General features: G+C 39.1%; 1 protein-coding gene across 1 annotated transcript; it reads left to right on the forward strand.

The window, feature by feature from the left end:
- The first annotated feature begins 2,121 nt into the window (after nucleotides 1-2,121).
- LOC127142769 (uncharacterized) lies at nucleotides 2,122-11,553 on the forward strand. The gene is made up of 2 exons (XM_051072698.1): nucleotides 2,122-2,488; nucleotides 7,045-11,553. The coding sequence occupies exons 1-2, from the start codon at nucleotides 2,458-2,460 to the stop codon at nucleotides 7,467-7,469; spliced, it is 456 nt and encodes a 151-aa protein (XP_050928655.1). The 5' UTR covers nucleotides 2,122-2,457; the 3' UTR covers nucleotides 7,470-11,553.
- Nucleotides 11,554-12,857: the final 1,304 nt, after the last annotated feature.

The following is a 12,857-nucleotide window of genomic DNA, read 5'->3' on the forward strand; positions in this document are numbered from 1 at the left end:
TCTTCTGATTATCATGAATAGCTTGCTTTCTGCTGCAGTCCTAACAACCTAGATCTGAATACACTCAAAATGGTGGAGATGACAGTGGACTTCAGGAGGAGTTGCCCAACTTCCTGTTCAATATGCCTCAAGAGCTGCTGATCCAGTCTGGCCAAAAAAAAAAAAAAATCTTTTCTAGGATGGAGCCTGACCATTAAGAGCTTTTTAGGTGAGGAGGAGGATTTTAAATTCTATTCTGGATTTGACTGGGAGCCAGTGTATTAAGGCTAACTCAGGAGAAGTATTGTCTCTTTTTCTAGTTCCTGTCAGTAATCGTGCTGCAGCATTTTGGATCAACTGGAGAATCTTTAGAGACTTGTTGGAGCAGCCTGATAATAATGAATTACAATAGTCCAGCCTGGAAGTAACAAATGCATGTACTAGTTTTTTGGCATCCTTTTGAGACAGAAAATGTCTGCTTTTGGCAATGTTACGCAGGTTAAAGAAGGCAGTCATAGAAGTTTGTTTTATGTAGGAGCTAATGGACATATCCTGATCAAAGATTTTTTACAGTGGAGCCGGAAGACAGGACAATGCCATCTAGCATAACTATGTCATTAGAAAATGTATTTCTGAGGTGTTTGGGGCCAAGTACAATAACTTTGATTTTGTCTGAGTTCAATAGTAGAAAATAGTTGGTCATTCAAGTCTTTATGTCCCTAAGGCATGCCTGAAGTTTAGCTAACTGATTGGTTTCATTAGTCTTCATTGAAAATATAGTTGTGTATCATCTGCATAACAATGGAAGTTTATGGAGTGATTCCTGATAATGTTGCCCAAGGGAAGCATATACAAGGTGAATAGAATTGGTCCAAGCAAGTTGGACCTTCATGAATCTGTGTGAAGTCACTGTGGACCACAATCCTTCCCTTACCTCTCCCAGGTGCTACAGTCATTATGAGTTTTGAGTTTGCCTCACCTAGTGCACTTAAATGAGTGGGAACCAGTGACTGCCTAGAAATTAGATCAAAAAAGTACAATATCAATGTCAACCCTAACAATCAATGATAAGAAAAAAAAAATCCTGGTGCAAATACAAAGAAAATAATTTAAAATAAAAATAAATGTACAAATAAAAATATTCAATGTGATAGACATTTGTTTTTTTAAACAGGTGAATTAACGTACACCTGCAGGGATTCAATAATGAATTCCTTTTACAAATTTTCCTTTTCAGTCCTTTCAAAGCTTTGTCTGAAAGGTTCTTGTTACTGCAGTCTTTTCTTTCTAAGTATGTATGGGTCATTATTGGTTTGCAATCATTTATTTCAAATTCAGGTCAGATATGAATTACATAAGAAATGTATCAAGACAAGATTAATTAAGAAAAATAAAAGAAAATTGATAGAAATAAAAGAGGGAATCAAAAAAAAACAATAGAGAAAAGTTTAAAAGTTAAATGATTGTGGATTACATCAGTTGTAGTTTGGCTAGTTTGTGGGAAGAGTTAGCATAAAATGTCTTCTCAGTGTGACGCTACTTATTCCAGATCAACTCAGAGATTATTTTAACAAGGTTCTTAAAGAAGGTGCTGCATTCATTTGGCCAGTCAGTGAGGTGGGGACATTTGATTGATATGTTCTGTATGTTCAAAACATTTGAAAAAGTTCTGTTTGAATAATCAGCAAATGTTCTAGTAATAGTTAGCCCCTGTACCAGACTGGAATTCAAACTTTAAACAGCAGACAGCTGAATATTTATTTTGGGCTTGGGTGTTTATGGAAATGAAATGATTTTGCAGATACTGACCTCCTTCTCTGATACCCAGCCAAGCTCTCTAAAATAGTGACAATGTAAGTAATGGTTGCTTGAAATGTACAGTAATAGATCATTAAGATCATAAGATATATTGGCTGATACCTGCATTTGGTAAACCAGGACTTTGCTTACTTTTCCACCATGTTTGTAGAATCTCTGATGAACTCGTGATTAGACAGATTAGCTGTGTCTGAGATAGAGAGGAGATTTAATTCAATTCAAATGGCGGTGAGGGAAAAACTGCATGTTGCTGATGAAGTCAGAATTTTCTTTTTGGACTTGAGAGGTTGATGCTTTACATACACACACACACACACACACACACACACACACACACATACACACAAGAATACACGCACAATATCACAATATTATAGTCGTTATACTCATTATTTTTTAACTGTGCCGATAAAGGGGGGCAGGGCTGATGTGGACTGGGCTGAACCGCCCCTTCCTTCCAGCCGAATCAGGAAGCGGAGCGGGCTCTGAGGCTGCGGATCCCTCCTGTCGAGCATCAGCACGCACGGGCAGCCTTCGTGTGTCGAAACCTCGCCGTCTCCTCCGCTGTGTTTCCTGTGTGTCACATATGCCGCTGACAGTGAAGCGGAGAGGTGCAGGTAGAATGGGCCAGAGCTGCTGGTCCCCTCTGTAACTCTGGAGATGGAGCCAACAGCCTCGCAGACAGACACAGGTATTCATCATCCCGCTTCCGCTGTGTGTGTGTGTGTGTGTGTGTGTGTGTGTAGGTAGGTAGGTAGGTAGACATGTCTGCGACAGCCTCCGGTGCGGTCAGTGTGGTATTGATATTAGCTATGCACTTGTTGAGTGATGTTGATGTGTTCCCGCTCTCACCGTGTAGAAGCTTCGATCAGCCTCCACACCTCACCTGTCACCTCCACCCTCGAGGTGTCTCTCAGTTGAATATGAAAGTGATAAGGTTATAGCGTCCTTGTTAATTGCTGCCCCCCAGCTCAGGACTCAGTCATGGGGTTGCGTTTTCTATGCTGCACTGAGTGAAGCTGCAGATGAACTGTCATACATTCAGAGCGGCTCAGATGCTGTCTGCAGCCAGAGGCAGACGGAGGCAACCAGAGCATCTTCCAGCTCTATCCCTGTGTTTCGTGTGGGAGGGGGACTGCAGGGACATCAGGGTCATAACCCACTTGACAGAATGTAAACGTGGCCTCACAGCAGCTGCAGTAGAATCAGGAGACTGCAGAGCATCTTGTCACGCTTTCTATTCTTGCTGCATTTTTCTGCGTAAATTCACAAGTTACTCATTTATTTCACAGTAAATGGCAAATTCAGAATCTTTTCACTAACACATGTCAGTTGTCAAACATTTCAGACAAGTTTCAGTAGTGGGGCAGATTGTCATGCTCTACAGGATAAGCTGTCACATTTACTTTGTAAATTTGCAACTGATGAATTCAGCAAGTTCTCCAGGCTAAAAAAAATAAAAGAGCTCTTTTATCACTGGTATGGCCAGAGTAACCTAATATGAGCACATTGGACAAAAATGAGTGGGCCCAGCTGAACCTCCATTCTTTAAAGTCTTTGTACACACAGGTTTAAGTGATTAGTATTTAAGTGGTGCTGGTAGGACACCACATGTCAGAGATAAAGTCATGAGTCTGCTGCACAGACTATTACATAGCTTACATGGATTCAGAGAATGTTTTTTGTGGACACTTCATAAGAAATGTAAAATTTTTAGGAGAACATCCATGTTTCCAAACTGAAAATCAAATCAAAGCCCAAGTGAGATCCAAAGTACTAGCCCTTTTCAGTCTCTGCTCCAGACAACAAAAAAAAAGACTTCATGCAAGAATATTTTATGTTCTTATATAATAAATGAGTGGCCGACAGAGTACATTTGACAGCTGTGATGCTCATGCATTAGAATGATATGTAAGGAAAAACAGAAGTGCAGCTCTTCCTCATGTGACTGAGGAGGTCAACGCAGGATGTGACTATGTCAGCAGTCGTAAAGAGGGATATTATAACAGGGTTGCAGTGCGGGTTGCAGAGAATAGTGGGAGAAGAACATAGCATAACACGGGTTCCATATAAAATGTAAGGTGATGCCAATAATACAGTAGTAGTAATGATAATAGTAATAATTAAAGTATTAACTGCTAACAAGCACTAAAACTAATAGCAGTACAAGTAATTTCTAATTCTAGCAGCAGGTATTGAGTGGTGTTGTAGGAGCAGCAGGACACTTGTCATCACAGATCAAACTACAGCTCCAGAGGCAGAAATACCTGCAGAAACAGACAGAAGAAGAGAGAGAGACGGAAGAGCACAATACTAATAGCATGTATTTATGGGATATGGATTCCTACTGAGAGAGAGTGAGAAAGAGAGAAGCTCAGTGCATCATGGAAAATCCCCCAGCAGTCTAGGCCTATGGCAGCATAACTGAGGGATGGGTCAAGCCTGAGCCAAACCTAACTATAAGCTTTATCAAAAAGGAAAGTTTTAAGCCTACTCTTAAAAGTGCAGCCGATATCTGCCTCCCGGACTGAAACTGGGAGAAGGTTCCACAGTAGAGGAGCCTGATAACTGAAGGCTCTGTCTCTATTTCTGCTCCTGGAAACTCTAGAAACCACTAGTAAATCAGCATTCTGGGAGGGCAAGTTCTAGTGGGATTGTAGGGAATTATAAGCTCTTTGAAATAGGATGGAGCCTGACCATTAAGGGCTTTGTAGATGAGGAGGAGGATTTAAAATTTTATTCTGGATTTGACTGGGAGCCAATGTAGAGAAGCTAACACAGGAGAAATATGGTCTCTTTTCTAGTTCCTCTCAGTAATCGTGCTGTAGCATTTTGGATCAACTGAAGTTTAGCTAACTGATTGGTTTCATTAGTCTTCACTGACAAATATAGCTGCGTATCATCTGCATAACAATGGAAGTTTATGGAGTGATTCCTGATAATGTTGCCCAAGGGAAGCATATACAAGGTGAATAGAATTGGTCCAAGCACTGACCCTTGTAGAATTCCATGTCTGACTTTTGTGTACATGGAGGAGTTGTCGTGAACATGTACACACTGAAGCCTCTCAGGTAGATAGGACTTAAACCGGTTTAGTGGGAATCCTTTAATGCCAATAAAATGCTCCAGTCGGATGTGATGGTCAATCATATCAAAAGCAGCACTAAGATCTAACAAGACAAGTACAAAGACAAGCCCATTGTCTGATACGATTAGGAGGTCATTAGTAACTTTCACAAGTGCTGTCTTTGTGCTAGATACAATCTAAATCCTGCCTGAAAATCCTCAAATAAACCATTGTTCTGTAGAAAGTCACGTAACTGTTTTGCAACTGCTTTCTCCAATTTGATACAGTTGATAATTTGGTGATTTCACCAGCAAGAAGAGGTAATATTTGTGACAGAAAACACACAAGCAATTAAAGAAAAATAATGCAAATAAACATAATTCTCCAACTGGTAGACTCAGTGAGATCAAGATTACGATTTTAATGTGTTTAAAGCAACAGAGTAAAGTGGCCTGTTCTAAGCTATAGGGTAAATGACTTCTTTTACCTCTCATCCACAACTAATTTTATTCTGTCTGGATGCTTTCACTTTCATTTGATTAAATCCTAGAGCTTTTTAGAAGGTGTCATTGCACACAAGGATCCATGTGGTTGGTATGATTAAATCAGATGCAAACATCACCAGGCCGCTGTAAAATGACCTCACATAATTCCTTTTTCCTGATCATGGCTGGGTTAGCTAAGGGGCCCTGGAGCAAAAATGCAAACATGTTGATATTTACTATGTTCACATTTTCAGTCAAGTTTACAAACACAGGATGATAAGAGTGTTATCAGTTTTGCAGCTCTTTGGTTCTAGATCAAAGTATTAGACAGTCTGAGATGTTGACCTGATGATGATGCTAGATGAAAGATCAAAGCCAGAGTTAGTAGTAGGAGAGTGTGAACATGTGTACCAAACTTTTTGACAGTCCATCCAACAATTGTTAGATGGATTGAAATCCACATCAACAACAGTATCAACAGAATGATTAGGATTAATGTTTCAGGATCATGAAAAATAGTGGACTAACTATTTTTGACTTTACCCCCTGGTGGGAAATGTGTGAAGACCTCTAGAGCTCTGGTTGGACTAGAGACTTAGACTTAGACTAGACTTTATTGAGGGAGTCATCCCAAGGGATCAATAAAGTCTAAGTCTCTAGTCCAACCAACCAATTTGCACACCCTATACAGATTCTGTCCAACCTGTGTGGTAATGTGTGTTCCATTTAAGCATTGCTTGTATTTCACCTTGTCTGTAGTAATAAATAATAGTAAATGTAATAGTTTTTTACTTTCTCTCTATTTCTGGATGCAGTCAGTGTTTTCCTCTTTTGTGTCTTTACATATTTGAACTGTGTTGATAAATGCAGGTTTGTGTCTGAGTGAGTGTGTGTGTCCAGTGCATCTCTGGTTTCCTGTTCCTTGGATGCTGCTCTTTTCTCTTCTTAAACTACTTTCCAAGGTGCCCCAAATACATCTCTATAACTACATCCAGTTGTTGGACCCACCATGATGGCCTGGATTTCTTGTTGACTTCAAGGTTTTTGTGTCAGATCTAAGACATTTGTCTGCAACAGGCAAATGGTACAGTACTTGTTGTGTCTGGCTCCTTTGCTAATGCTGGTGTTCAGCGGTCTTCAAACATAAGTGTATGAGTGGTGGTGTTATTAGTAACTCAAAAAAGATTTAATAACGTAATAATAATTAATACACATTTGTCTTATCATTGTAGGCATTATGTTATTACATCCAGTTGTGCTCAAACTCTTGACTGTAGATGACTCGCGCATGCAGTACATATATTCATACGTGTTTTTTATTTCATCAACATCACACTTTAAAACCATGTACATGCACCTAATCACAACAGAAGTTATCTCAGGGCACATTTCATATAGAGCAGGTCTAGACCGTACGTATTATTATAATGAAAGAGAGAGAGCCAACAGTTCCCACCATGAGCAGCACTAGGTGACAGTGGCAAGGAAAAACTTCCTTTAAGAGGCAGAAACCTTGAGCAGAACCGGGCTCAGGGTGGGCGGCCATCTGTCTGTATTAGGGTAGAGGCAAAATCTCAAAAGATGCCATGAGAGGTCAAAGAAAAATGGTGAATATGAGTGAGCTGACCATTGACCTTTAAGAACTTTGTGACTGTAGTATGTTAACAGTTATGCTTTGGTCTTATGTCTCTCCAGACAATGAGGTCCATTGGAAGGGGCTGGGCCGGGCTGGAGTGAAGAAGATGCCACAGCGTCCCCCGTGGGATCTGCAGTGCTGCTGTCCTGCCCCTGTGACACACTTCTCTTCCTGGATGATGGAGGGAGAGCCCTTCACCTCTGCATTCTCCTCTCTGCTGTACTCTGCTGGGGGACACTTTGTTGCCCTCTCCTCCTCCTCCTCGTCTTCCTCCTCATCCTCCACTGATTCTGCCATCACTGCCATGTCCCTGGAGCAGAAGACAACGTTTGCCTTGGTCATCTTTCTCTTTGTTTTCCTCCTCATCCTCATTGTGCGATGTTTCCGTATCCTGCTGGACCCCTACCGGAGTATGCCGACCTCCACCTGGGCAGATGGCCTTGATGGTCTGGAGAAGGGGCAGTTCGACTATACTCTGGCCTAGGGTTATGCACAAAATACACACACATCCAAACAGACTAGTGTATATTTATGTAGAGACACACACACACGTGTTGTTGTATTTGCTTTGAGTTCGTGGAGACACCAAAGGGCAGAACCACTCTATTGTAATGTTGTAGTTGACGCTGCCTTTGTGGTGTGTGCAGGTGCAGCTGGTCTCACAGGCACAAGCTAGCTGAACAACAAGCAGTTCAGAATTTGCATCATATGGGTTATTTTACTCCCATTCTGCTTTACATGGATCAAATGGACTGTTCTGGCTGACTGTCAGTGTGAGCACCCTGCCAGGCTGATAACACAGAATAACATTTTCAGCGACATGCACATGTAGTGAAAATGGACTCTGATTACTTGGTGGCGGTTTTAGACATTCTTCTGGTCTGTTCAGCTTGAAAACAAAGTAAATTTCAGCCTTGCTTTATTTACAAAAAATGTGAACTTTTTTTGCTGCAGTGTAGTAAGTATACAGATGTTAACAAGAGCTTGATTTGGAGTCTCAGAATTTACAGAGACATTTTCCTTTTACCTCTCATGGACTTGCCTCAGTTTGTGCTACCCAGAACTGTCCTCTTGCATCTTTGCATTGAATTTCTATGAAAATGTGTTGCCTAAAATTGCTTTGTATTCAGTCTGAACACACCTTTAGGTAAATATGTTTACCTGGGCTGGGTATTATTTCAAGTGTTTTGTACTGATTCTCATCCTAAAATGATTTGGGGTTTTTTGTTTGTTTGTTTTGATAGCTTACTGACAAATATAAACACAGTTTTTAGGAAATCTTTTTTTCTCATCCAACAAAAGAAGCCAAAGTTACAAATAGCTGTAAAATAAGTTGAAATACAGTCTAAGAATATCGGAATATTACTGTTTAAATCGGGATCTCTCTATTTAAAGGAGGAGTAAAGAATCTAAACAAATATTTCTGTCCAGCTTTTGGTATTTGACTGTTTTTGTACTTGGTGCTACTGATACATTTCAGTTGGTCAGTTGGGATAGTATTGAGTTTTGATACCCAGGGTTGATTGAACTTACAAAGACACAAAAAAGTGTTGGAGAGGCACAAATGTGGTAATGGACTTCTTCACTTGAAATTTTGATGATTTGTTGGCTGGTTTGATCGAGCTTAATATTATACAGAATGTATGTCTACTATTCAGTGTCTCCTGGAGGGTATGAACTCTCAACAATGAACATTTTCTAACTGAGATGTGGCTACTCTAGAGAACAAAACAACGTTTTCACAGTGACAGTCCCTGTGCACATTTGTAGAGATCTCTGCCACTTCTGTTGTCAAACTGTGAACTGTTGACACTGTCAGCACTTTGGTGAGAAAATCCCATTGAGAGCATAAAGAAACAGTGTTTGTAAGAGATGACCTTAGGGTGCCTCACTCATACAGGGTAGCTATTTTTCTTCACCACACCTTATTGTCTTAGCCTTCTTGTGTCTGTTTGATGTGCTACGCTGCCAAATATTCAAGCTTAAAGAGCGACTTAACACCAAATCCACTTTTCTGAGTTAGTAAATTATTTCATTTTATTTTTACATTTGTTGCAAAAGATGATATTTTACTTTCAAAAGAAAATCCAGTAATTCTGTAGATAAATTGTAGAATATACCCTGACAGTCCACTCTCAAATTGTGGGCTGATGTCACATTCACCCCCACCCTCATTGTACATGTAATACATACGACTACAGCTTTCTTCAGTTTCCAGGGAACAGGCTTTTACACTAACAGATTCAAGTTGATTAACCATTATTATTTCATAGTTTATTAGTTTTTGGAGGACCTAAACCAAGCTTGTGCAGTTATTGGATTTTTTTTAACATCTTTAAATTTTCTGCCTTTCAATGATACCATCAGGGTCCTTTACATTTCCCAGACAGAGACAAATAAAAGCTGCGTGAGGTTGAAGTCCTCATATATATGTTATCTTAAGCCTTGTGATACACATTTTATCAATTCATTTATTTAAACAAGCAGTAAAGATTATCCACTAGGGGGCTAGAACATGGTCAGATCATCCCTGACCAATGCTGGAATATTGGCTTGAGAGGTTGACGGTGACAGTCAAGGTTACTACAGTCAAGGTTACTTTGCTACTGTTACTGTTGCTATTGTTACTGTTGAGATGACAGCAGACATCACTGGCAAGCTTAATGTTTCACTGCCAAGCTTCCCACCATTTTTGTTGTGATTTGATAAGAATGTGTAGTTGACCTTCCTTCACAGCTTGATGTACTGATTGGCTGTGTGACATGCATGCAAACGTGTTGTTAAAACCAGTTTTTTATCACAGGCTTAAAGATGCAGTGGACTGCTGCCATGTAACGTTTGATAAGATTGTCATTGACCTGCCACTGGTGTAGAAAAATACAGTTTGAATCCACATTCAAGTGGTATTTTTCTATACCAGTGGCAGAAAAATATCTGTTAAATATATTTGTTCACGTTTTTCCCATGGACTCTTCTGCCTTCTCCTTCAGCCGCCCAACTCCTGAACTTACATGTTCTACCCAGATACTGAGTACATACCAAGGCAACTTTTAGAATTCTTATCATATTCATTTGCAGATTTTTACCCCATTTCCTTCCAGTTTTAAATGCTGAGTTTACTATAGTTTTCTGGAGTTACCATCCTCTTCCCACGTGTTGCCTGTGCAGCTGAAGCAGAGAAAATTGCATCTTTGGGCATAATTAACTTTTTTCTACTTTTATGGAGAAGTGCCATGTAAAAAAATACAACCCACAAATGTACATTGAACTTATGAATGTATGTATCAAGTTCACTGTATTCAGTCTGTAATGGTAAGTACTGCCTCTGGTAAATCAGACTCCCTCTCTGAATTTGACACAGCACCTAAAGCACACAGTGGGAACAGAATCTTTCAGATGTCAGTAGAGGGTTCTGAATGTTTGGTTTTCTTGCAGAGATTATTGATCATCATCTGACTTATTCTAACACCACAGCTGATATTACAACCAGTGCTGTCAAAAATCTTCATGGTTAATGTTTGAAGATCATTAGAATTAGTGGTGTAAATATAGTGCTCAGATTTTTTCAGGTAGTGCAGTAATAGTAAAGCACGTGCCAGAGTTCCCTGCACTCAACAAGAATTATTTGATTCTTTCAGGCTGTAGTCGTGCATTCATGTCAAATACTGCAGTGAGCACTACTTTCTGTGACAATCATGATGCTTACTCTCACTTTCATTTCTTTTCCTTTGAAATGGTTGCTTTTAAGCCATGCTAGCACTGTGGCTCTATGGAGTCAGTCTTTACCAGTCTTTGTCCTCTATTTTTATAACGTACAAATAACAAACAAAAAACAAAAATCACAATGGCATAACAATAACAATGGATAAGAATGTTACGGAACAATATTAATAATATTAATTAAGTACATTTAATATAATGTTAATTAAAGTATAAATCATTTCTGTTTATAGAATAGTGGAATGTTTGAATGTGTGTTTTCACCAACAATAAAATTAAGGATATATCATTTAACTAAAGAATAATTTGTACATTTATGATTGAGGGGGAGTCAATGTGTTGAGTAATATATGGGCATCTTGCCAAACTTTCTGAGAATGTGGACAAATCCAGAATAAGTGCTGTAGATCTTCAGGTCACATGTCACAAAAAAGCAATTAACATCCATTCCTTGGAAGAGTAATATCAATGCATGAGCTTAAAAAACACTTCATTTGTCTTATTAGTAATCAGAGATTTGATGATTAAGACCAGAACAGAGAGTTTCCCTGCTGCATATGTGGAACAGAGATGAAGCCTTTCTGGAATGAAGAATTCAAGAATGAAAAAAATATACTGTTATACATGGAGTGTTCTTCAATACAGCATCTCCTGCTACTCTTTCTGAATCATGTAAGAACCAGAGGTCATAGCTCAACTGAGCTCTCCAAAAAATGTGTCATTTACAACTGAATGTGACTGAAATAAAAGTCAGATTTCTGCTGCTTTGTAAATGAAAATAAACTTTTAATCTTAATACTACATCTCAGTCCTTTGGCATTCAAAGTAGCAACTGTTAGTCATTAGAACAGAAAAAATGTAATGTCTTCAGTTTAAACAGTCAAGATAGTCAAGTCTAATCTTGGCATATTCCAAGGCACTGGATGTTAAAGAGTAGTATCTACAGACAGCATGAGGACAGTAACAGCCCTCTGAAATGATGTGGAATTCAAGGCAGTCCTGAGGTGTCCATGTGAGATGATGTAAGTTGTAGCTTCTAACATGCACCATAGGCACCCAGACATTTTCAGGGCAACACTTTTGTTAGTCTAAACGATCAGCCTGCTTGTTAATTTGGGCTGAAATGGAGTGACAGTGTAGCCAGTGTCATGTTTTTTTTATTCATTTTGTATGGTGTGTCAAGGTTAAGTCAGGCATAGGCTCTGAAAGCTCTGCACTGTAACATATTTCCCCGTTAAATTACAGTAAACTATTGGCAGCTACAGTTGCCAGGATGATACTGTTATTCTACAGTGTACCACAACAACAGTATATTGCTGTAAAATTGTTACTTTTTTTTTTTAAACAGTAAACTACTGGCAGCAGGGTTGCCATTATCTTACTGTAAATTAAACAATATCTTGCTGTTGCTAAAATTTACAGTTTGCTACTGTTTTTGTAAAAACTGTTATTTTCTTCCTTTACAGTAAAATACAGATGAAAGCAGTGAATAACTTAGACTTGTCGTTAAGAGACTAACAGACTGTGTGAGTGTGTGCTCACTGACTTATATAAAGTCCCACTCAAAGTTCTTGCATTTCTTTAGTAGACTGGAGACATGAGGGTTGGCTGATGTCATCTTTTTCTGGGTGACTTTGCCACGTCCAGTCACATCAGAGCCTCACTCTGGATTTATCCCATTGAACCACCTGAAAAACAAGAGGTGTGAAAAAAAGTTTACTAATTGAGATAATAATATAAATCTTTTATTTAGCAAATATTTCCTCCTATCAATAACATTGTTCTTTACTACCTTAACTGTAAGTGATGTTTCATTTTATCATCTTTTTTTTTTTTAGGAATTACATATTGTCAATCAATACAGTTTTATAAATTCAATGATGACTTCCTCCACAATGAGGAGTGATAGTTTATTTTGTCTTGATAAGTGTCAGAAAAGCTTCCCTAACATGCCCCAGTGATGAGATGTTTTGGGCAGCTTGTATGTGACCTGTGAGATGAAACTCAAGGAACACAAGGTCCTCAAAATATTCAAAGCTGCTGTGAGCATAGTACCAGCAGAGGGATGTAAACATCTAACCTCTGAATGAATTCAACCCCTCCCGGGTCTCAGAGAAGTGAGCCATCAGTAGGTTAGGACTCAGTGACAGGA

This window comes from Lates calcarifer, linkage group LG9 (assembly GCF_001640805.2).
Source record: "Lates calcarifer isolate ASB-BC8 linkage group LG9, TLL_Latcal_v3, whole genome shotgun sequence".
Lineage (NCBI taxonomy): Eukaryota > Metazoa > Chordata > Actinopteri > Centropomidae > Lates > Lates calcarifer.

Bases quoted from the DNA above. Each gene is read 5' to 3' on its own strand.
- LOC127142769 (XM_051072698.1), top strand. From the start codon at position 2,458: ATGGAGCCAACAGCCTCGCAGACAGACACAG. The intron at 2,489-7,044 runs GTATTCATCATC...ATGTCTCTCCAG, and splicing joins AGCCTCGCAGACAGACACAG to ACAATGAGGTCCATTGGAAG.